Source organism: Podarcis muralis, chromosome Z (genome assembly GCF_964188315.1).
Source record: "Podarcis muralis chromosome Z, rPodMur119.hap1.1, whole genome shotgun sequence".
NCBI lineage: Eukaryota > Metazoa > Chordata > Lepidosauria > Squamata > Lacertidae > Podarcis > Podarcis muralis.
Window position 1 is genome coordinate 25,650,862 of NC_135673.1, and position 26,142 is coordinate 25,677,003.

The window sequence follows — 26,142 nt, forward strand, 5'->3', positions numbered from 1 at the left end:
CTCCCAGAGCCCGCCTCCCACTTCTCCTCCCTCCTTCTCCCTTTCCCCCTCCCACCTTCTCACACACAAACACATCTTCACGGCATCCCGCGCCCAGCCGCCCGCTATTAATTACCTTCGCCTCTCATTTGTCCCGCCTCCCGCCTATCATTATGAAAGGCACGCGCACGCACACAACCCGCCGACCGGGAGTGGGGTGTGCGTGGCAGTGACTGTGGATTGGACCACTTGCGAAGCGGACTTCATCTCCGATTGGTTCCTCGCCCGCCGGCTCCTCCATTCTCAGAACTTTGCTCTCCGGCCCACCACACACACACACAAACAGCCCCGCCCCCGGGCTGAACGAAGCACCGCCTCTCGCTGGAGCGGTTTTTTTTTTGGCTTCTTTTTCTTTTCTTTTTTTTTAAAGCGGCTCCTCTCCCTCCCTCCCGAAGGAGGCGGGGTCACGTGATGTTTTCGCCGTGGTGCCGCCGCGGCTGCTTGCCTGTGTGGAGAGCGAGCGAGTGAGGCAGAGCGGGGCGAGTGGACGGGGAGCCCTGCGCGCTCCGAACGGCTGGCAGTGAGTGAGCGGGTGGGCGCACGCCCCGCCGGTGGGCCGGCTTCGCGCCTCCCCCTGCGGGGAACGGCCGGCGTGGACGCAGACTGGGGCCACCCATGTCCAGCCGGGCCCGGGAGACCCTTCGCCTCTGAGGAGGGCGGCTCTTCCACCCCCCTCGCGCTCCCGCCCTCCCCCCCCCCCCCCCGCTGCACAAGCGCGGCGCCGCCTGGCTCGGCGGTCCGGACCCTGCCCTGGCCCCTTAAAATGGCGAGCGGGATGCTCGGCGGAGAAGGCGGCTGCACCGTGCTGGAGGCGAGAGACCGGGCTGCGGGCATTGCCGCTGGAGCTCCAGGCGGCGGAGGCGGCTACAGCCACAACCAGCGGGCCAGCGCGTCCAGGCTTGCCGCTACTGCTGCTACTACTGCTGCTGCTACCGAAGAGGACCAGGAGCTGATGGAAGGCGCCCCTTGCCCGCCGCCCGCGCAGCCCCCGCACCATCTGATGCTGCTTCTGAGGAGATCCCCCAGCAGCTCCCTCTGCCTCGTCCAGGAGGAGGACGCCTCGGCGACCGGGGGCAACGCCGGCGCGGGGCGAGGGGGCGCCGTGGCTTCAACGCGAGCCGGCCCCTCGGCGCCCTCAAGCCGGGCAGCTGCCCCACCGGCGGCGTCCGCTGTCGCCTTCGGGGACGACGTGAGGAAATGCGGCTACCTAAGGAAGCAGAAGCATGGCCACAAGAGGTACTTCGTGCTGCGGGTGGAGAGCCACCTGGCCCCGGCCAGGCTAGAGTACTACGACAGCGAGAAGAAGTTCAAGAGCAGCATGAGGGCGGCGGCGGCAGCGGCGGCGGCTGGTGGGAGCGCAGCCCTGTGCTGCCCACCCCCGAAGCGGGTGATTCCTCTGTACCAGTGCTTCACGGTTAGCCGGAGGGCAGATGCCAAGCACAAGCACATCATCGCGCTGTACACCAAGGATGAGTACTTTGCAATGGTTGCCGAAAACGAGACTGAGCAGGAGAGCTGGTACCAGGCAATCAGTGAGCTCATGAGCCAAAGCAAGAGGGGCTTCTTGGAGCAGGAAGACCAGGCTGATCCGCAGCTGGATGACGACGACGAGCATTATGGGACTGCTCTTCGGCCAGGGACCGTCTTCAAAGAAGTTTGGCAAGTAAATGTGAAACCCAAGGGACTGGGGCAGACAAAAAATTTGACTGGGGTGTACAGGTTGTGTCTTTCCACCAAGGCCATCCACCTTGTTAAGCTGAATAGTGAGGTGCCCTCTGTCCACTTACAGCTAATGAACATTCGGCGGTGTGGGCATTCAGAAAATTTCTTTTTCATTGAGGTGGGCAGATCTGCCTCCATTGGGCCAGGTGAGCTTTGGATGCAAGTGGATGATTCAGTGGTGGCCCAGAATATGCATGAAACCTTCCTAGAAACCATGAAAGCTTTGAAAGCCTTCTCTGAGTTTAGACCTCGCAGTAAGAGCCAGTCTTCCGGTGGTGGTAGCAGCACCAACCCCATTTCCTTCATCAGTACTAGGAGGCACCTGGGTAACCTGCCACCTAGCCAAACTGGCTTACAAAGAAGATCCAGAACTGAAAGTGTTACTGGGGGGACCCCTCCAACCACCAAGAGTAGTAGCTCTTACCGTTTCAGAACTTCCAGTGAAGGGGAGGGGACAATGACCAGACCATTTAGGTCAGTTACTGGAAGTTTGATTCATCTGAATACTGCAAGGATGAATTTGGGGCGTCAAGAAGGAAGTGGACGATATGTTAGAGCAGCATTTAGTGCATCTTATCACACCAGGTCTGCATCTCTGCCAGTGTCTCACTTCCCTTCCACTACTAGCCCCATCAGTGTTTCTTCAAGTAGTGGCCATGGATCAGCTTCCGATACCTTCATCAGGCCTTCCAGTTCATCCGTCTGTGGGTCCCCAAGTGATGGAGGTTTCATTTCTTCCGATGAATATGGTTCCAGCCCTGGCGACTTCAGGTACTTCCGTGTGAGGAGTAATACCCCAGATTCCTTGGGCAATACGCCTCCAATCAGAGAAGAAAATTGTTTAAATGAATATATGTCTATGAGCAAGCAGCAAATGGATAATAATAGTTCAAGAGATGATTACCGGGAGGCTGAAAAATGCTTCAGAAAAAGAACTTACTCTCTAACTAAGCCTGCTTCTATACCAGCACAGCAGAAAACAACCCAAACAGCAACTTCATTAGATGAAGTTTCTTCAGGAAGCCATGGACGCCTGCCTTTTTCTGAATCGCCAAAATTCAAAAATAACCCTGAACCAGTGTATGGGGAATCTGCCCTTGATTCTGTATGCAATCAAAGCAGGAATAAAGCCAGAGATGATGGATACATGCCAATGATGCCAGGAGTTGCATCTTCTTTTGCAAGCAACAGTGATTATCTGCCAATGACTCCTAAAAGTGTGTCTGTTCCAAAGCAGATAAACAGTTCCTGGCCATCATCACAGGCTGATTCCAAAGGATATATGATGATGTTTCCTAGGGCTATCTCTTCACCTGTACGTAGTCCTTTAACTGGCTTTAATAAAAGTGGCAATGAGAAGTTGGCGAACAATGAGTATATGGATATGTCACCTGGAAACTCAGCTGCTCCAAAGCAACCTAGTGATTCAAATTATATGCATACCAACACCAGTTCCAAAAACTTTAGCTCATATTTCTCTCTCCCACGAAGCTTTAAGACTCAGTCAGGAGAAAATGGTGAGCATGATGAATACGTTCCAATGTCATCACCAGGAAAATTATTGTATAGTGGAGCTGAAAATGACAACAATATCAGTAATGATGTTCTGGCTAATGGCCATTCCAAATCATCTATGCTGAAAGCTTCAGATGAAGGACTTGAACAGAACAAAATTACCAGGCCTACAAGACTTCCATTAGGCACTAGAGGTAGTAACACCATACCAAGAATGTATGATCGTACAATTCCACTTGAGCCATCTAGTCCTGGTGAATATATAAATATCGACTTCGGTGAAAAGGCAAGTAATACACCTTATTCTTTATCTGCAGAAGGATCGCCATCATCTCTTGGCTCCAGTAGTGACCATAGGCAGTCACCACTTTCTGACTACATGAGTGTTGATCTTGATGTTCAGTCACCAAAGGTTACTAAAGAACTATCCAACTCCTTGACAGATATTTCAATTTATGCAAGTTCTAGTATTCCCAGAAATCCACCTGATTCAGATTATGCTAGGCTCTCATTTGGTACTGCTTGTGTTAGCAAAGGAAATGGTAGGATTGATGACTATACAGAAATGACCTTCAACATGGCAGCAATGCCACCTGGACCATTTACCACTGAAAGCAAAAATGGCTTAAAGATTGATAGTCCCCCTTCCATTGTTAATAGACTGTGCATTGTTGACCAATATGCTGGTAGCAGTGAGTTCTCTGTTCCTAGTCCTGATCCTCCAGTAGTACCTAAAGTTATTCGTGCTGATCCACAGGGAAGGAGAAGGCATAGCTCTGAAACATTTTCTTCCACTGGCACTGTTACCACTTCCTCTTCTTTCTTTACTGATAGTAGCAAAAGGCACAGCTCTGCCTCTTTTGACAATGTGTGGTTGAAACCTGAAGAACACATTTCAGATGGCCATGAAAGCAAGATGTCCAGAGATACTTCAACTGGATTTCAGAATGGCTTGAACTATATAGCTCTAAATTTACAAGATAATTCTCTAAACTGTGAGGAGAGCCCTAGTTCACCAAACTGCCACCTCCCAAATGGTACTTTGAATCTGGAAAGTGGAGTGTATGTGAGCATAGACTTCAGCAGATCAGATGGTTTGAAGTGCAACTCTGCAAGAAAAGGTTTGTATTTTTTTAAATCACTCACACAAATTAATGCATGTATAATTTCAATATATTATTGTAAATCACTATTTTCTTCTTTAAATTTGCCCCTTTTCCTATTTAGTGCAGTATTTTCACTGGCAGCATCACATAAGGAGTGTTCTGCATGCACAATTCAGGCCCAAGTGTTTCCTATCTTTTAATTTGAAAACATGTATTGACTGCTTTTTTTGTTCAATTGTCGTTATGAGTATGGGGTAGTAAAATAATCACAGAATATATGAGAAGCAGTAAATTGTTCTCATACTTGTCTTCATTACCAACTTTGAGGTCACTGCCACACTCCTTTTTCAACATTCTAATAAAATATAGACATAAGTTCATCTAAATAACAATAATTTATTTGGAATCTGACTACTTTAGATTTAAGAATGGATTGGAATTTATCCCCTGGTGCATGGTTGTGGGTACCTTTTAAGGGAGGAATCTGCTTTCTGAGGTTCTGCGGAACAAACCTGCTACTTCCAGCCACAATTCCCCTTGCTCCCTCTACAATGAAGCCCAACTTAAAGCCACATCAAGACTGCAGTTTACCTTGAGATGTGCAGAATAAAGTGATATATTTTATTCATGTATAGCAGTCTTATGTAATTTTTTTAAAGTCACTGTTTTCATAACTGCATTATACATATAATCTGATTTTTAACAAGGGGTTAACAGTTGTGGTTTCCCTTGCAAAGCTTTCTGGGAAATGTAGTTTTGTGACGAGGTTGCAGGTTTCAGAGCATTACGAAAATCTCTTCCTCGTTCCAAAGAGAGAGGTGTGTGTATGTGTATTTGAGGTGTAGGTAATTCTGACAGTTAAACTGGCATGCATTTCTAATGTAGATGCTAATTTGGAAGGCATACTGCACCATTCTCTCCATACTGTATTTTACAGAAAAGTAAATGGAGTTCAGTGGGCTTACTTCCTAGTATGCATACATAAAATTGCAGCTTTAACAATGGTTTTCTCATTTGTCCTGTGAGTTCAGTGACAATTTTTTAAGAAGGCTTGATTTAGTTGTGCATCACAGACACTTCTGCTGTGATACCCTGGTAATAGCTCCTTAGAATGTAGCGATGCAGAATGGAAGACATGAGAAGGTTGTTAGTACAGTATTCTGACAGTCGTAAGCATTCTAGATTACTTCAGCTAGAATCTTACAGCTGCAATAGTGTTATAGTGCCTTGATAAAACCTAATAACATGTCTGCAGACTTGGTCTTAGTTTATAGTTTGTTTGTTTGTTTGTTTGTTTGTTTGTTTGTTTGTTTTTTAGCTTTTTCTGGAGGAAAAAGTGGAAGTCAGTTGTTTTCCACTATAAATCTTAATCTAAATACTGTTTTAATGGAGAGTGGCTATTCAGTCATTGTAGCTAATTATTTGTGCAAATAGTACTTTTAAAATCCAATATAACATAGTTGAGTACTGTAATAGGTATCCTGCTTTTGTTACTTAGAAAATTATACCTCTATTGCTTGACACAAAGACATGCAAAGAATGTACTGGACTCTGATAAACTGTCTGAAATGCTGAATCAGGGCTTGTAGGTACCCCTTAACTCAATCTGAATATATTCAGAGGCTTTAAGAGATTGCATGAGTTTAGATTCTTTGGCGAGTCTCCTATTGGGAAAAGATTACAGTATATAAAAGACAAGTCAGTCTGTTAGCATTGCTTGGGGGTTTTGAAAAGTTTGTTATTTCCTTTGGTATACTTTTTTCTTTGCCCCTCTTTTTGCTGTGGTTAAATCCAAGTTGTTTGACTGCTCTTCTAAACCAGTGAATGACAGCATACTTGGAGTATCTTCCTCTTGTATGTTAAACTCCATTTAATTAGAAACAGAAGTGGTAAAGAAATGTACTGAATTTGGCCTTCTCTTGAATTTTTCAAACTTGGATTGTACTTTGCTCAATATAATTCCAAAAAAACACCAGTGTAGGGGGGGGGGATTTACCGTCCAGCTCTGATCATACTACCAGTTTTAAACTTTGGACGCTTTCATCAGTTTTTCAACATCTGTTGAAAACATTTGCCTGTTACTGCTGCAACTGAAGCATAACCAAGATGATTACAAGTTAAGTTTTTTAAAAACATGCCTGACAGCAGTTTGCGTATGGCTAATCATGTGTGTCTATGTACTGCTTTATGTGAATCTTTGGTCCCGATAATCTTTAAAATATGGAAGTGGTTAAGAAAATTCAGTCATTGGTAATAGTAGCGGGAGTCTGCTAGGTAGATTTCAAGTTAGTGAGTACTTCATTGAAAAATTCTTTTAAAGTGTATATAAGGAAGAGATTTTGCTAAAGGCAGGGGGCACAATCCAGCAGAGACTTTGAGAGTGCTTAAGCTCATTGACTTTATGCTGGAATGTGGCCAAATCATTCATTATTTTCATCTGACTGTTACATAGCCAATCAGTAGATTCAGACAAAGCCCTGGTTTCAGACTTAAAAGAAATCCCTTGGTAGTTGAAAATAGTAATGAGCTTTTGAACTTCTACAAGTAGAGATTTGAAGCATCTCCTCAGTTAGAACAGCAGAGCGGGTGGGGAGGCCAAGCAAAATAATGAAATGTTAGAGTTCCACAATAGGTGACTTCTGCCTTTTGGGGCTGCTACATTCTCACTTCACCAGCAAGAGCAAAAGTTGCAGAACTCAACAGCATGCCTGTCCCATGCACAAGTCTGCTTGAGTTCCTTCGAGGGTGGGGCAGGTACAACATTGTTTATGCATTCTGTAGATTACTAATGATCCCAGTTTGACCTTGGAGGTGTAGAATTAACTTCAGTATACTGTGATAAAAGTCAGCCATGTAGTCACATTTATTTTTCAGGTGCTTTCTCTAATGTGACAGTGTTTTTCAAAATTGTAAATAATTCTTCTTTTATTAGAAAATTTTGACTTGTAGGTAAAATCTCAGTAGTGTCTCAGATGTATGAGATAGGGCGGGGGAACTGTGACCTCACACTCTGAAGCATCATACCATTCTTGTTGAGACAGGTAGCTTAGAGTGTGTGCATTTCTGTTTAAAACTCTACAGCAAGGTTTGAGTTTCTGGTCACTTTTGTTGAACTCCACATTTTCTCATCAGTTTGTATACGGTCTTGTAATAACATATGCAGTTTTATTTCCCTCTTGAAACAGATTACTGCTCTTACAGCAAAGCTCAAAAAGTTTCATAAGATACCTGGAAATAAAACTTGAAAGTGCTTATAATTCAACACTGTAAAATTGTTAACACAAGAACTGTTGAACGTCTGAAGTTTCATTGTTAGAAGCCTGGGCCCCTCTACTTACAGTGATTGCAAAAGCCTCAAGTTCCCATTTTACCTTGATCCACATAAAAAGCTTGAAAACAGTTCCTCCTCTGTTGAGGTTATTACTCTGCTCCTCCTCCATCAATTTTGTGAATGGGAAAAGTTGAAAGGGTTGATTCACATCTCTGAATGACTGAAACTAGGGAAGTAGTACCATATAATTTTGTGATAAATTGAAGGTGACTTCTTATAGACTTAACTAAACATTATTCACAAGTGAGTGTAACATAAAACACCAACCACTTGTGTCACAGAAAATCCATTTTAGGAGTAGGAGAGGGGGTTTCTAACCTTTTCTGCTTAACTCTCCCCCCCCCCCCCGGTTCCATATACATATTTATCCCTGTAAGGAATATTTATATTTTAGAATGCAACTGAGGTGTTTTGGGGTGGAGCTAGAAAAGCATCAGGCAGGGAAAAGGTTAAAGACCCTCTCAATGATCTAATATTTCTCCACTCCAAATTGTTCCCTCTGAAAGGAGGTTTTCTGTAATACAAGTACCGTATTTTTTGCTCTATAATACTCACTTTTTCCCTCCTAAAAAGTAAGAGGAAATGTGTGTGCATCTTATGGAGCGAATGCAGGCTGCGCAGCTATCCCAGAAGCCAGAACAGCAAGAGGGATTGCTGCTTTCACTGCGCAGCGATCCCTCTTGCTGTTCTGGCTTCTGAGATTCAGAATATTTTTTTCCTTGTTTTCCTCCTCCAAAAACTAAGTGCGTCTTGTTGTCTGGTGCGTCTTATAGAGCGAAAAATACGGTAGCTGCTAGAGTTAAGTTAGATCCTTTGGTCCAAGCTGACTTGATTTAAATTTATTTAAGCTTCACTGATGTAAGGTTTTCAAATATAGCAACCCTTCAAAATGTTTGCTTTTGTTATAGATCACTTTCCCCAACTAATGTGCTTAAAATATGTTCATATACTTCTCCTTTCTTTATGTGTAACAACATCTTTTAAATATATAAGCTCTGGTTGCAAATGGCAATAAAGATGTTATTAAAAAAAAGAAAAGTACAAGAATGCTAAAAGATTTGGAAATATTGGTAAAAAGAATGGAAGCCAGCCAAGTGCATTACCAAGTTCATAATTTACATGAAATATCACAGTTCATCTAATATATTTTCCCTTACATGAGCTCTGGCTGTTACATGAGCCACACATCTTCCCCTCCCCCGGTCTCAACAGATCACTTTCTGGTTTGCCAAATTACTGTTCACAGTTTGATTGCGATTTGTAATCTTGGCTAGTAGGAATTGCTTAACTTGCTGTTTGCCAGTTTTGGCACCCCAGCACACAGTGATTTGGAAAGCTGAGAAGTGAGTACAGGAGGGGAAGAAGACCTTAAGCAGCTATTATATCAGGTTGTCATAGAGAAACGGTGTGGGGCTATTCCATCTGCACACCTGGGAGACCAGAAACTTTTGCTCCCTTCATTAGAAGTGCTTATAACTGAGTTTTCTTATATCCTCATGCCCCAATCCATTTTCCTTTTGTGTCATGTCTTTTTAGATGATAAGCCTGAGAGAAGAAACTGTCTTCCTTGTTAGTGAGCCATTTTTGCTGCAGAACTGGGTAAAAATGTTTAGATAAATTATATTGTATTGTTTGAATGACTCTGAATGAACTATCTGAATACTTGGCTTGAACTTGTACCTGCAATCACAGTATATCTCTTCACCTGCAATTTAAGAACCTTCCTGTGAAACAGAATAGGTTTGCTCACTAATGTGAAAGTGAATTGATTCTTGACTTTAAAAAAGTTGTATATATGGAACATAACAGAAAAGCCTGCAACAATATTAAACATTCCAGTGCCCATTTAGTGGTTGTGTTGCATTTCTGATATTCTTCTAGTTGGTGTTCAGGCATGTTGTTCACAACTTTCTTTAAACTCATTATACTTCTTTGTTATATCTCCTTTACCAAAGCAAAGTACAGAACCTGTTACCTTTTACTGATGTTGCTAATCAGCACTGGAAAACGTAGCATGTTGCTGGAAGCTGCATCATTGCATGCTAAGTCAATACTTTTTTGCTGCTTAAGAAAAACAAAAACAAATTGTTTATCAACATTGGGAGTCCATTGTAACTAGTTAACTAGGCAAATTCACATGCTGAAAACTGCACCCTTGTATTCTGGTACACTTGTCTCCTTGAAATGCTTGGAACTTCAGTGTAAGCATAACTGAGCACTGGATTTTGGCCTTTGATGAGAGCTTAACTGAAGATAATGAAAAGCATTTGGTCACTTTATTGCTAGGACACTGTTAGGACAGGAGATCAGAGTGACTGAAGGAACAAACAAGAATAAGGCAGCAGGAGGCAAATAACAGATATGTAGTTGCCACAGGAACTCAGTTACATAGGACCTTTAGATCCTGCATATTTTGTTTATAATTTTGTGCAAGCAAAAGTGTCATTCAACCAGAAGTGACAAAAGCATTGTACCTCCATGAATTTGGGAATAATTTATTATTGGCAAGGGGAGAGAAGGGGAGGAGGAAGACTGTGTTTTAGCAGATGGTGGGTGAGCTGGGCTTGAAATCCTAGCTTGTATCACTTATTCATTATAATTAGATACCTGGGATCAGTTTTTCCCACCAAATCCTTAGTTTGCTTATACAAACTATACAAATGTTTGCAAAACCTCAGGTTAAGTACTTAATTCGTTCCGGAGCTCTGTTCTTAACCTGAAACTGTTCTTAACCTGAAGCACCACTTTAGCTAATGGGGCCTCCTGCTGCTGCCGCGCCGCCGGAGCCCAATTTCTGTTCTCATCCTGAAGCAAAGTTCTTAACCTGAAGCACTATTTCTGGGTTAGCGAAGTCTGTAACCTGAAGCGTATTTAACCTGAAGTGTATGTAACCCGAGGTACCACTGTAGTATAAAAGCAAGACCTGGTTTTCTAAAGTAAAATGTTTTTAATATTTAAGGGAGAATATTTGCAATTAAGAATGTCCAAACATTTCTTTATAAGAAATAGGATGGTATTGACAGCTTCTGTTCAATGTAGGCTAAAGTTTTTAAAAGAGTTGCACAATCTTACTTTGTGGCTGAGGGGTGGGAAGGAGGAAGGATAAATCTTTACCACTGTTTGTCCTAAAACTGTGACTCATCTTTAAAAGGTCTGTATGACCCAGAGTGCCTCCGCCTTGGCCCACCCTGCAAATTGCTGTTTGTTTTTTAAGTTTAGTCACATGTAGCTTTATTAGGCATCTTAAAGGCAACCTAATGATCACCTTCATACTATACATGTTGAAACAGAAACATCCATGTTTTAGAGAAGCAAATTGGCCTATACTGGATACTGTAGCATCAGATTGTGAGACAATTATTGGGGTGGTCATCTTTTTCCTGGCGGGACTTCTGTGCCTTTAACACCTTTATGCCAAGAAGCACTTCAGCAGCTGGAGCTTGTTACATTGTTTTGACTATGCAAGGCACTTTATCTGTTGCAGGCGCAGAATTACATTAGGGAGGCATAATAGCTACGTGCCTAACTGCCTTACATCTGATGGCCCAGATGTAGATCTCCTTTTTTCTGAAGAATTAATACAACTTTTATATTTGGTTTTTCAGGCTGTGTACAAATGTGCACGCGTATACCAAGAAACTCCCTACCCTGTCCCATAGTTGGGTAGGGAGGGGAAACATTGAGAGTGTTTGAAGTAAGAGAGGTGTCTGTGGGAGGTAGGTTTAAGAGCCAAATGGCTGATTCAGAGATATCAGTGGTGCAGCATTTACACCACTGTCCCTCTTCAATCTCTCCCCTCCCTCCCTCTCCCTCTCCCTCTCCTTCTTCCTTCCTCCCACCCCTCCTCTGGATGTGTGTCACGTACACCTTCCACATGCATTTCAACCTAAGCTAGAACTCCCTATCCTGACATACTAGCTTGTACAGTGAGAAGTATTTGATCTCAGGCAACATTCAGACATGCTGCCCACTTCCTGAAAGGGCTATCCTGTAGGTTATTTCATAACATGCCTTTCAATACTTTAGTGAAGTGAGAGAAATGTAGGTACATAATAGACTTAGTGGTATTGGAAGGGGGTCAGTTTTAACCAATTCAATAAGTGGCTTTTGTGGAAGGAAAAGGCAGAGAGATTTTATGGAACCATTGGAAATGTACTGCATAAAACACTTAGCATAATAAAAAAATGTGGGTTTCTACTGTTTTAATGTGTGGCAAATGAAATCTCCAAAGTAAAAAAGTAAAATCTCAGTAAAATATCCAGGAGAGTAACATTTTGATGCATTTCTTTCCTCCCTTTTTCTCCTACAAACAGTAGCAGAAAGATGTTGCAAATTAAGTGTTGTTGTTGTTTAGTCGTTTAGTCGTGTCCGACTCTTCGTGACCCCATGGACCAGAGCACGCCAGGCACCTCTGTCCTCCACTACCTCCCGCAGTTTGGTCAAACTCATGCTGGTAACCTCAAAAACGCTATCCAACCATCTCGTCCTCTGTCGCCCCCTTCTCCTTGTGCCCTCCATCTTTCCCAGCATCAGTGTCTTCTCCAGGGAGTCTTCTCTTCTCATGAGGTGGCCAAAGTACTGGAGCCTCAGCTTCACGATCTGTCCTTCCAGTGAGCACTCAGGTCTGATTTCTTTAAGAAAGGATGCATTTGATCTTCTTGCCGTCCATGGGACTCTCAAGAGTCTTCTCCAGCACCATAATTCAAAAGCATCAATTCTTCGGCGATCAGCCTTCTTTATGGTCCAGCTCTCACTTCCATACATCACTACTGGGAAGACCATGGCTTTAACTATACGGACCTTTGTTGGCAAGGTGACATCTCTACTTCTCAAGTACTGCTAATTAAGTAAATGTTTGCAAAACCTTTTAAACTTGCTTGTCCCATCAAGCACTGGTGGGCAGTAAGGAAATTTTACCATCAAGAAAGATGCATTAGTGGGCGGGTGATAGGTATAAAAAGGTTGACTACCCCTGATGTATACAGCTGTAGGCACTTCAAGACTTAATGTAAGAGATACCTGTATCTATGTATCTATAACTATACAGTGGTACCTTGGGTTACAAACACTTCAGGTTAAGACTCCACTAACCCAGAAGCAGTACCTCGGGTTAAGAACTCAGGATGAGAACAGAAATCGTGCGCCGGCAGGAGGCCCCATTAGCTAAAGTGGTACCTCAGGTTAAGAACGGTTTCGGACCTCCGGAATGAATTAAGTTCGTAACCAGAGGTACCACAGTATATATATAGAGAGAGAATGTCCATGCCTTACTGAATGTTGATCCTTCTTATATTTAGTTTGGGGTGATGGATGATCTGCTCTCATTTAGGAAAGAGCTGTAGTTCAGTGGCAGAACTCATGCTTTGCATGCAGAACCTTGCAGGTTCAGTCCCTGGCACTTCAAGGTAGAAATAAGAAAGATATGATCTGACTCAGGATAACATAACTTACTATGCCATCATCTTCTTTTTCTTTTTTCTTATATCCTTCTTAATGTATTTTTTGCTATTTAGGACTTTCCCTTATATAGTAGCTCTAGTGTTTAAGTTGTTGTAGGCAGAAGTTGGATCCACTGGTAAATCTGAGTGATTTGCAGATTCTGACTACAAATTGAGTAACGAGTAACACCTTGTTCCTTCATTATAGTAAGTGTATTTCCCCAATCACCATCAATTTTTGCACTTGTCTCCAATTGATGGATCTTAGGAGTCTAGTAAAAAATAAAAGACATTTTCCTGCACCTGGTTTAAGTGCCTACTGAATCCTAATATTTCCTGCTCCCTGCTCTTTTCCATACTTTTCAGCCATTACAGCTCTTAATCCTTCCCATGTTTATTTCTGCTTGAAAAAAGTCCTTCAAGAATATTGCAAGCTAGGCTGTAGTGATATTTTCTAGCTACTTTTAGTATTGCTTATGAGGGCATGCTCTGGAAACTTGTTGTTCAAGGTATCAGAGACAGATGTTCTTGGGTTCTTCTAAATTTGTGTGTGTGTAATCATTAATTCTACATAGTTACTTAAGATAACTGTGCAGCTGTGTATATCTGTGTTCAGTTGTTACGTTATGAAATCATGGAAATTCACAATCAATGGTGGAACTCTGTAGTTTTAGACACTAGTCTTTGGGGGAGGGGCTTTAGATGGCAGGTGTTAATTAGCAATTAGCATTTATCTCCCTCCAACACTTGTTCTTTACATTGGCTTTGACAGTACTGATAGGTGAGAGAGGGAAAAAACAAATTTGCCAACTGTAATTTAATAAAGAAACACTCTGAACAAGTGCAGTTTTGCACTTTAAACTCATTAAATTGTAGCTCTATCATGACTACAGAAAATAAATGATGTTTGCTCCTGCTCTCCTGATACTAAACAGATTTACTTGGGAAGGAGACCATGTTGTTGTAGGAAACTATAATGTTGTTTTTTTAAAAGGAACGAATGTTTTGTTGACAGTATCAACTCCTGTGGGCCATGACATGCCCACAGCGGCCCAGCTGCTGATGCTGGGCTTGTCTGCTGCTGCCTTCATCACCTGCCATTCTTCTGAGTGCTGATTTGGAGGCCTTCTGAGCTACAGGACTCTGGACCTCAGCCCTGGCTATCAGCCCTAGTGGCACCACTGATTAGAATTAGGGCTGGTTCAGTTATGCTAGGAATTTATATCTTAGTCAAACATGAAGGGTCAGCACTGTGAATGCAGCTCTGTGTGGAATACATATATAGGCTTGAGGTGTGAAGGACTAGATTGTGTCCTTTGTGCATTTAAACTTCTGAGAAGATCTTCATCATTGAGATAGGATCACCCTATTAGTTGCTATGAATGCTCTACAACAGTGATGGCCAAACTTGGCCCTCCAGCTATTTTTGGACTACAGCTCCCATCATCCCTAGCTAACAGGCCAAGTTTGCCCATCACTGCTCTACAACATTGCTTGTGCCGATGGAATATTTGAGTCAGCACCATGTGATATTTTTCCTGTGACGCTATTCAGGTGCAGAGTGCTTTACTTAATTCATCCTCACAACAGCCCTGTCATCATTATTCCCATTTTACAGATGAGTAATTCTAGTTGAATGAGCCATTTACCCAAAACTTGTTTCTCACTTCGTATTTTGTACTGGGTTGGGGTACCCAAGTATAAACAGCCCAAGTGAATATAGAAGGTCCCAAGTGTTGTACTGTGACGTGGTGACTGAAAGATCAGTTTACTTCTTCTTTGGTTTTAAATGCAAACTTTCCATGTGTTTGCCCTTCAAACTTGACATAGCATGTGTGTATTTTGTACTTGTACCCATAGCTGTGTACAAAATATAGAGAGGGAAATTCTTAAGGGTGGATTTAAACATGCTACCTTTAATCCATGTGTTCAAGACATTGCAGGGCCAGAAGAATGAAATTTCTATAAGAGAAGGAGGTGGGTGGGTTTGAGACTCGCATTCCCATTTCATACAAGAGATCTGGAACCTGGGAATAGGGACAGAGGAGAGGCCACATATTATCCTGCACACTGCTTCTCTCCTGAAAATGTCACACTTCTGGCTCTGCTTTGCCTCAAGAGAAGCAGTGACTGACTGGGCTGGGAAGATGCCCATTGGAGGTGGAATATGAAGTTCCCCTCTACTATATCTACAGTTACAAAGGGATTTGAATTCACTTAATTGGAGTCTAGTCTGTTTAGTGACCACATTAGCAGCAAAGTAAAGCAAGTGTGTCATCTGTTGTGGTGAAGGGGTGTTCAGTAGAACAGTCTAGCTTGGAGTGTTTCCCTCAGCCTCTGGCCAGAGGCAGCTTAATTTTCTGTTTGCCTGTTTTGAATTTGCTATACTATTTTTGTAGAGCTGAATATATCCTGTTGCCACTAGTTCTCATCAAGAATCGGATGCACAGTCTACTTGTTCAGGAGTGCGGTTTTTTAAAGGAGTGGCTCTATTAGTGATTCTGAATAGAGGTTCTTTTGGGAGGGCAGGTATGTATACAGTGGTACCTCTGGTTACGAACTTAATTCGTTCCGGAGGTCCATTCTTAAGCTGAAACTGTTCTTATCCTGAGGTGCGCTTTTGCTAATGAGAGGCCTGCCGCTGCGAGCGCGGATTTCTGTTCGCATCCTGGAGCAAAGTTCGCAACTAGGAGCAGCTACTTCTGGGTTAGTGGAGCTCGTAACCAGAAGCGTTCGTAACTAGAGGTACCACTATTTGCAAGAAGATACAAGATGCACTATTGCTCTTTCTGTCTGGTGAAAACCACTGCAAGTTTTTGTGTCAGTACAGTAAAGTAGGAGTCAATACAATAAAATGCTGTGACTTGTAGGAATGTTTGTGATTCCTTGACACTGATTTCCCCTTTTTTTAAAGCGGGATAAGAATCTTTGAGATTGGACAGTTACATTTGAGTGGGCAATTCACATCAATTACAGCCTATGTGAATGGCACAGGATAACATGCTTCTGAGATTGCCACAACATCTAGGGTCCTTTGGGGCAATCAGGGTCTGATCATCATAATCATTTTTCACAAATTCCAAATGCTTAGACTTTGTCTACAACAATCACTTCTGCTTTTGTTAACCCTTGATTGTAATGCAGGATAGGTCTTCTTTTAAGGTGATTGGTTGCCTGAAGTGCATCAACTTTCCCTATAGTTTTTTGGGGAGAGTTTTTGTTAGGAATTTTATCTTACCTGTCCCTAAATGCCTTGGGCCCTATGTACCTGGCATATTGGCTTACAATCATAACCAATCACCATTTCCAAAAACATAAATAAAAGGACACTTGCCCTTTCCCCAGATGGCTTGACAAAAGTATGAGCCTGTGCATCCTATGAAGCGATTGTAAGATCATCCCATTTTGGGTTTCTAGAGGCCTTGGCTTAGTAGGTATAAGCAAGGCTAGTGTGTGAGCCTTTTAATTGGGCATTAATAAAGTGCTGTAACTCACTGAGGTTTTGTTCACACTTGAACACTGCTTCAACTAGTCCATATCTTACCCCAATGTGATCCTGGTATTCTTAAGGGCGGGCACTGCAGTCAGATGTGAGTTCTTAAGTTAGATGAAATACAGGCTGGGTTTGCAGGAGTAGCTGCTTCCTGTGTTGACCAGAGAGGTGATGTGCTTTTCTACTCTCAGCTACCCTTTGTTAGCTTCTTGCCCCTTTGGGGATTTCTTTGGCTTCCTGGTAGTGAAGCAGTATGCAGACAAGAAAGAAGAAGTTCTCTTATTTCTCTGGCATGTATACGTCTTACTGCATCACGTCACCGCCAGTCAAACACCATCAAAATAATGCATGTTTATGTGGCTACCACTGTGAGAACAGCATGCTGGACTTGATGGTCCACTTTGGCCTGATCTCGCAGGGCTCTTCTTATGTTCCCAGACCAAGCACACTTGTTGTGTGTGACTTTTATTTAAAATGTGAACGTTGCACATGAACATTTTATGTATGTAATAAAAAACCCTAAAATTATTAGAAGCTAGCACAGGAGTGAAGAATATAGCAAAGCAAATGTGTAGGTGAATGATTTAAACTTAAGAATAACTGAGACACTAAAAAGTGCATAGCAACATAAAATCAAATTTTAAATTTTAGTTCTCTAGGGTATGTTCTGCCCTCCTTGTAACAGTGTTGTTACATGAAGCACTATGCTTTTCTCTGGAAGAATATGACCAGCATTCACTTATTAGGGAGAAATTAGGCGTGCACTTGGGGACTGGAGTGGGAACTAAGTTGGCTCTCCAATGACTCCTTCGCACAGCCCTGCACTAGTATTTGTTTCATGAAATAGTGGGGGAGCCTCTTCGCCCATATTCATTAAGAGTCTGCCATTTGTTTTGGATGAGGCACGGGCCCCAAATGACTATTCTGCTTTGGAGATACTGAGACTGCTTCACATTTTTATACTTCCCCAAAGTGTTTCCAAGCTTTTCTGTAAATGTAGATTCCAACCTGAGATGCAGGAGTGTAGTTTGTGAATGACAGCTGTAGCTTCTAACCTCTACCAGGGCTCTCCTCTTTGTTGAATGTGTTCAGAGCAACAGCTGTGGCAGTTGGAGTTGCTACGCCTTTCAAAAACAGCTTGAGAAGTACAACTGACAGGGAGGTAGTTTGAACCCTGATCCTGGCCACTTTGTGAATGACTTTCCACAGCTAAGCCAAGCTCTTGAGGATCAGATATATGGCGACCCCATGTCCTAAATAAAACTACGCTCCTCCTCTTACTTTTCCCCTCGATGCCCAGTCTAGCAGACTTCATTTCTTTATAGAAGGGGCTCTTAATGCATTCCGTTTTCATCCAATTATGCAAAAAAGAAAAGAGAAAAAAAAAGTTATAGGCACTTGATTATTTCAATAGAGATGACACCTGAGGCTTTGGAAAATGAGGTGAGATGAGCCTCTGCCCCAGATCAGAGGCAAAGATAGATGTCATATCCATGCCAATGAGACGGGTTCAGGGGCAATTTATTTTTTTGTGCACATCCCTGGTAGAAATTGTTTACTTCAGTGAAGATCAAACTTTGGCTGAAGCTCATGGTTAGCGAGGGAAGAGCTTTAACATGAATCTGGCTCAGCTCAGTGTAAAAAATGACTAGAGAGGAGTAAATCAGGTCTGACCTCCTCTCTGGCAACCCTCACACTTGTGCAGTCTCAGTAACCCTCAGTTTGAATTCCTGTGCTATGTGAACCAGGCTAGTGTGTTTTGCAACCTTCTGCCTATATGGGTTATAGTGCTTATTCAAAGGTACTTAAGCTGCTGAAGAATTGGTACCAAGTGCAGAAAGTCAGGAGTGTAATGAATGTTTTGAAAAGTTCAGTGGAAAAGTACTGAAGACAGTAAGGAACTGGCAGTTATTTACTTCGGGTAATGCTAGTTTTAGATATTAAACTTGTTGTGGAAAAAATAAAGTGGGTAGGAATCCAGTATGTCATTTCATCTCTAAAGTGTGAGGGAAACATCTCTAAAGTGTGAGGGAACAATGGTCCTGGAAACGATCTTTAGTATTTGTCCTTGCTTGTACTTCTTAGTGACAAAATCTGTTCTTTGGGGACATGAAGGCACACTTAGACAGAATGAAGCACAAACACACACACAAACATTTAACCACAGACATAATTTTTATTTGATTTTAAAAACTTTACTGAGGAATGTATAGTCCTGTGCTAGCTCTTCCTCCCCAGTGTCACAGAACTTTGGGTTTGTGTTCTGACAAATGACATTTTGGGGGCTAGTGAATCTTCTGGAGACCATTTCAGCTCCAGGTGGCTGTTCATCTCACATATTGAGTTGTTGGAGAGCAGCTGCCCTGCAAGCAGAATGGGCAGTTTTCCTTCTGCCATGTTTTTCATCCATTTGTGATGTCATGCAGAAAATCACTCGGTCTTCAGGGTCTGTCACATTGTTTGTTTTTTAAAATGTCACTTTTTAAAAAATCCAACCAAATATAAAAAAGTCACTTGGATTGTTGCCTCAGTACTCAGTATTGCTGGAATTCCTAATGTGTTTTTATTATTATTACCTAAGTAGATTTTCTTTGAAGAGGGGAGTTGGAGAACTGAATTGCTAGATCCCATTTCTAGTTACTGAATTATGACAGTGGTTTTCATAGTTGTTATATAAACCAAATAAAGAATATATTGGGGAGACAAGAAACACACACTGACCTTTGGGTTGCCTTTTCTGGTTGTTGATGTTGTGTGTATCTATCTACTGGTATAATATTAACAGGCTGTGAAAGCTGCTGTGATACTAAGCTTTCTTGGGATAAATTTCTCCACGTTGGACTCCCACTATCTGCTGAATGTGGTGAACTTTCATGTGGGTTACCTTAAGGAAACTAACACTTACTTTCCTGCTCCTATGTAGGTGAGGTGGTATATGTAACGCATGGTACCTTAATTGAAGAAATCCCTCAAAACACTTGATGCCTCTAGTTTCAAATTGCTCCATTTTTAATTCTTCACCTTGTGAGGTTTCAAGATTCATAAAATGTTGATGGGAATATGTGAAAGAGCCATATTTCAGCTAAGATTATCCTTGAAATCATTTTAAAGGAGAATTGCTTTGTGTAACATAAGGTGGAATTTGTTGTTGTTGTTTAGTCGTTTAGTCGTGTCCGACTCTTCGTGACCCCATGGACCAGAGCACGCCAGGCACCTCTGTCCTCCACTACCTCCCGCAGTTTGGTCAAACTCATGCTGGTAACCTCGAAAACACTATCCAACCATCTCGTCCTCTGTCGCCCCCTTCTCCTTGTGCCCTCCATCTTTCCCAGCATCAGTGTCTTCTCCAGGGAGTCTTCTCTTCTCATGAGGTGGCCAAAGTACTGGAGCCTCAGCTTCACGATCTGTCCTTCCAGTGAGCACTCAGGGCTGATTTCCTTAAGAATGGATGCGTTTGATCTTCTTGCAGTCCATGGGACTCTCAAGAGTCTTCTCCAGCACCATAATTCAAAAGCATCAATTCTTCGGCGATCAGCCTTCTTTATGGTCCATAAAGCCTTCTTTATGGACCATAAAGGTGGAATAGATCAGGGCTATTAAGAGTAGCCACTGGATTGCATACCACATGCTAATTCTATATTGTGATTTGGCAGGTGCTTCACAACTCCTTATTCCCAATTTTGTACCACCAGATTAGCTGGGGAAACTGAGTGTATGAGCTTTAGTGGATTGAAATACATGGTTCATGTGACATGAATGTTCCAGGCACTTTAAGTTTTGATGGGATACAATAAATCCTGGAGAAGAAAAAATGAGAGTGGTTCCTCCCAGCACCCTGGATCTAAACTTGGCCATCAGGATTGTACATGCATTGATTAATGTCTTAAGGATATCATGATAATTTCCTCAATTGTCAGTTGTGCTCTGCATACCATGTACAATAAACCAAACTGGTCTTTTTTCTGTTTCACTTGCACTAAAATATTTTTGTTCTTCCCTTAGACTGATGGCATTACTATGGAAACCATTGTGAGAAGAGCAGGCTTTCCAGCTGGTATCTCCATAACTGTGTGGTGCTTTTGGAAGCAGAGCCCATCTCCAGTCAACTCCATTCACTTCCACCAGCACAGACACAGACATGCATCATTGGGAATGATTTTTCATCGCGTGTTGGTTGAGACTACAGTTGTGCTTTTCCAAATTAACTTTGGTCATATATAAGTTTTGATGACAGAGGTTTCTTTCCTCCCCCCTTAGCATATCTGTGTGGGAGACAAGGTGAATGCTGTGTTCCTTCTACACTTCCCATAAGTTTGTTTTGAGAAGTCACTTGGTATCTGAGAATCTACCTAATATGAGTTTTGCTTTTCTAGTACTTGAAGTGATAGCATAAATGTTTTATAAATGGTTTAGAATTATATTATTATTATTATTATTGCAGTTTAAAACCATTTTGAAGGGATGGGAACAACAGGCCAAGGCTTTGATCCTAAGCATGCTTGTTTGTAAGTCTCATTGAAATCTGTGGGTTATATTTTTGGGACTAGAGGCCTGCAGCCAATGTTTTGAATAGACAATTGCAACACATACAGCCTTCCCCACCCTGCTACCTAAATAGGCTACCAGAGAATCTCTTCCATGCCCCCCTCCTCATGCATGCTCTTTCTATTGCCTGTCTATTTCTCTTACATGCATAAGAGAAGCTTATTGTTTAGCTTCACCCACTTCATGCCTTGGCCAGGATGGAATAGGTGGAGAAGCTACCACCTCTCTTTGCCTTCCAACCCACCTCCCTGATCCTCAACATTTGTAGCTGTGTTTGCAAAGAAGTCATTTATTGTTTGCTCCATCAGTGGCCACTTTTGAGAACAGCTGCTGCTAGAGCATACTGTAAAGATAATTTGCAATTTCTGAGGAATAAGTGTGTGTGAGTACGTGTGCACGCACGCAGCACAGCCTTTTCTCCTCTTCCAAGGCAGGTAAATGTCCTGATCCTGTACCAGCTGTAAGGAAATAAGAACAACTAAAATCAGTGGGACTTACAGGTAAACATGCATCAAACTAGTCTGTAACCCAAGTGTCTGTCTGTCTCTCTCTCTCTCACACACACACTCTATCTTTGGCTCCCTTCTGGAGAGAGAGAGACACATGCACAGATTGTGGTGAGATTTCACAGCCACAAGAACAATATGCTATAAGGGAGAGAAATGGTACTTAAATGAGACTTGGGGTGGGGGTGGGGTTGGTTAAATTTTGCTTTATGATGCAAGAGAGTTATGGATTCTGTCTTTTTTATTTTTATAATCCTATGTCCTCTTAAATTGAAAATTGTTGAGAATATCTCGAATGTAAAGGTAGAACTGAAGAATTGGTTGTATCTTGATTATAGTTTTCATTTTTCTTTATCTCCCTGTGTAGTCTTCCCCCCCATTAATGATATTTTGGATTAGCAGGGAGTTGATTTCTTTATAAGTTCAAATGGGGGAGAAATGCAGACTTTACAACTGTATATTTTCCCTGCATTACAATGTTGATGTGCTGTAGAGCTTCTATAGAGAGGATTCCTTAAACTTTAGTGAAAGAACCCTTTTCATTTGGAGTTATTTTTTTCTTTCTTTCCAAAATTAGGGGACAAAAATCTGTCCTATTATACCTAATGTGGGGAAAGGGATACATTATCTTACTAGGATTATTGTTTAAATTGGGAATTAAAAATTCCTTAAACTTTAGTAGAAGAACCCTTTTCATTTGGAGCTATTTTTCTTTCTTTCCAAAATTAGGGGACAGAAAGACTGTCCTATTATACCTAATATGGGGAAAGGGATACATTATCTTACTAAGATTATTGTTTAAATTGGGAATTAAAAATTGTAGCCAGAAGCCAGGTGCCTCACTTACGTCATTAAAGAGCATGACACTAGTTATTGGTTCTGACACTAGTTGTTAGAACTTATAGTATATACTAATAATTAGAAGCACTGATAACTGAAAGGGTTGAAAGCAGTAAACAAATCCTCAGGCACCACACAGCTGGTATTCCTCTACGTTGTATATTGTACAAGTATTGAGTAAGGGTTGCCTCACCTTTTGACATCTGACCTTTCCAAAGTGCAGTGGGCCTACCACTTTACTTACACTATCACAGCCTTATGTGGAGGGGGGAATAAATAAATTAAGAGTGGGGGAAACCTCCCATTCTGCGCCTCCCATTTATTTATTTTCCACGTGCCCAGTGGGTTTTCCTTTCTTACTGGCTTCTGGGAAGGAGGCATGAGAGCTCTGGAAGTGACCCAGGACCCCCCTCCCTTTTTTCTTGATTTATTTATTTGCTTTTCTGTTACACATTCTCCGCTGATACATAAACTAAACTAAATATATAATACAGACCACATAAACTAATACAATCAAAACAAAACAAATATATCCTTTCATATACTTCCCTTCCACTCCTTCCATGGTTTCTTATCTAATTCTTTCCAAACCGCATCTTCTTGTTTCTCTAAATTTTTCATTCTTCCTCTCTTTACCTCTTGTTATAACTTACACTGCTGAAGTGCTCACATCCTGCTAGGTTAATTATCTTGTTATAATGATTTTTCATATATTCCATATATAACTTCCAGTCTTCCTTAAGTTTTTTTTTTTTGTCATCTCTGTTTCTTATTCTATTAGTCATAGCCGCTAATTCCACATATTCCAACAATTTATGATACCACTCATCTTTTGTTGGAGCGACATTCGTTTTCCATTTTGGTGCCAGTAAAATCTGAGCAGCAGTGGTGGCATACAGCAACAGACTCACTTGATTCTTTGGGACTTCAGATGTTATTACGCCCAGGAGAAACAGCTCTGGGCTTTTAGGGAAATATCTTTAAACATTTGTTTAAGCTTGTTATAAATACACTCCCAATATTCTTTAATCACGTTGCAGGACCACCCAGAGGCTGGTGAGGAAGGAAAACCTGCTGGGTGTGTGGGTAAAGGGAAAATAAATAGAATAGCAGGCTCCCCCGCTTCCCATTTATTTCCTACCCCACCCTACCCCGTGTAAGGTTGTAAATGGCAGACCCACCGTACTGGACCAGTTTGTATAACAAATTAGATCCTCCTGTCAGTTTTGATGTTCATGACTGTGTACTGGAATTTATTTTTGGTTAGTATTAATATACATGTCACACAGTGATATAGGTGATTTCTGACAAATATAGCTGGCATATAGTTGGCATCCATGAGTTTATGCAGAGCCCAGTAATCAGAAGGAGGAAAAGAAATATGCTGCAGAGTTTAAAAGCACAGATGAATATCTGAATCTAGAAAAGCAAGGTTTTCAAGAGTATAGTTAACTAGTTGCTGCTAAACAGATTTTGACTTAAAAACATGACCACTTTTCTAGACCACAATACTGTCTTGCCATGTACGTTTTGTTTGGACTCTGTAAATTAACAATGCAATAGGTACTTTACATCTTTTCATTTAAAAAATGAAAATTGGGTGATAGTTAAGAAATGATTCTGAAAAAGGTTTAACAAATGTTAACAAATATTAGATCCTGAGGCTGCCATGGTACAATATACAGCACTGATTTTACAAATGCTGAATAAATAAGCAAATGGGTAACCTCAACTCTACTGGTACAAATACTAACAGGTACAGCATAATAAATATGCAATCTTTTTTGTCTTAGTTTACAGCAACTAACTTATTCAGTATTGTGCTGGAAGATCATTTTCCAACTATGTAAAACATATCACTATGTGGGCAACCTTCCAGCCACCCGTTTTATGCTGCTGTATAGTACAGAAAAACCAATGATGGAACAACGTTTGTCCTGTAAATTTAATTTGATATTGACAGTTATTGTCTGTGCAAACTAAAACATATATGGTTGAAACTGTTCATTATATTTGCTATTTCTGCTTCACTGATCTGTTAAAAAGTTTTGAGCTGATTGATCCGGCTGTGTCTTCCATTGTAAATATTGTTACATCATTTTTCATGGTAAAATGCAGCACATTTGCAATTTTGGGAGACTGGCTTGAAGCTCTGTATAGTGTTTATATTTATCTGAATTGGCTTTCCATAGAGCTACTCGCAGTAAATGTGTTCATGGTAGTGTTGGTGCAGTTGAGTCTTTATTTAAAACGGCTTGCTTGCTAAAGTAGTGCTTTTCTGTATACATTCATTCAACTTTTAAGAGTGGATTTAAGTTTTAGCATCCTCTACATGCAAATTACCTGGATCTGTTCAGCCAAAAACTATTATGGCTCATTTAAAATGCTGCAAGAATACTTAGTGTGGCTCAAAGCATTCATTAGCCGATGGCACTGATCAATTCATTGTAGTTGTGGGTTTTTAATCTGATTTTTAAATGGAACATGTGAAGGGCTGTTGAGAGCTGATACCAGTGTTGTAAGCCATTAATGTACAGCACTTGCTTCATTCACAGGAGTGGCCTTTTGATGTGGACAATGTAATATTCATGAAAGTATTACGGCCAGCCCCGTAATCTCAGACACGCTTCTGAAATCAGGAAATGCAATAGTTGTTCTTGCTAAGATCCTGAAATCCCCAGTTCATGAGTTTCATTACTCACAAAATAGGCCACTCTCCTCAAGAAAACTGCTTTTAAAGAAGCATATGAACTTGTCCTCCGTTAAGAAAAATAATTTATCTTCAGGTGTTCTGCCAGTCTTGAAACACTAGAATATTAATATCAGTCAAAAGCAGGAGTTGACTCAAACATTTAACTTTTGTAAAACTCATACTTTGGAAATAGCTCACGATCCCTGTAGTTTTAATTGGTTGAAGACATTTAGGCTCTTAATATAGTTAAATCACTAGAGGTGTAAGTTGCTGCTGGACCAAAATATGCTTCTTCACTAGATATGCCCAAGTGTGTTAGTACAGGTCATCTAGAAGGCTTTCAACCTAATCCCATGCAGAATAAAGGGAGCAGGCAAGATTGAGCAAATAGACAACAATGGTTTCTGGTTACAGTTATAATGTGCTGCATGAATCCCTCTACTATTGTTCTCATGTGAGGTGGTTTAGATGGGAATGGGACAGAAGCTGTATGGAAAAGGTGTAGAAGACTTTTGGGTTCAGGGTTCAGGATCTCACTCACCAGAGCACATAATTCAGGTTCCTCTTTCTATTCCATAACCTTATTGTGAAGCTCACTGACTACAGCTTATCAGTCCAGTTTCTCAAAACTAGAAGCTGCTGTTCAGAAAGAAATATTTGGGGTGCATGTTAACATTTTGTTTTCTAGCACAAGTAGAGGGTCCCTCTCCCTATTCTTCCCTCCTGCCCCACCCTGGGGTGAGCATTATTGAGTGAGGGATTCTTTTGTCTTGCTGCTAATGCATTAGGCATACTTAGGAGCAACCTGCCACTCTCATTAAGAAGTGACCAGCAGAATCGCCTAAGTTTATAGTCTAGCTAGCAGATGAAAAAACCATTTTTTAATAAATAAAAATAAAATATTACTGTTGAGGC

General features: G+C 41.5%; 1 protein-coding gene across 2 annotated transcripts; it reads left to right on the forward strand.

Moving 5' to 3' along the window:
- The first annotated feature begins 446 nt into the window (after positions 1 to 446).
- Positions 447 to 24,756, forward strand: IRS4 (insulin receptor substrate 4). 2 transcript variants are annotated; one of them, XM_028714350.2, is made up of 3 exons: positions 447 to 4,397; positions 9,250 to 9,312; positions 20,647 to 24,756. In XM_028714350.2, exons 1-2 carry the CDS (start codon positions 803 to 805, stop codon positions 9,285 to 9,287), a joined length of 3,633 nt encoding a protein of 1,210 aa, XP_028570183.2. In that variant the 5' UTR covers positions 447 to 802; the 3' UTR covers positions 9,288 to 9,312; positions 20,647 to 24,756. The 2 variants fall into 2 exon arrangements, with proteins under 2 accessions (XP_028570183.2, XP_028570184.2); XM_028714351.2 differs by lacking the exon at positions 9,250 to 9,312.
- The last annotated feature ends 1,386 nt before the right edge of the window (positions 24,757 to 26,142 follow it).

Coding starts and splice junctions, on each gene's coding strand:
- IRS4 (XM_028714350.2), top strand. CDS start 803: ATGGCGAGCGGGATGCTCGGCGGAGAAGGCGGCTGCACCGTGCTGGAG. Junction 4,398..9,249: donor GTGCAACTCTGCAAGAAAAG/GTTTGTATTTTT, acceptor ATGTCTTTTTAG/ATGATAAGCCTGAGAGAAGA.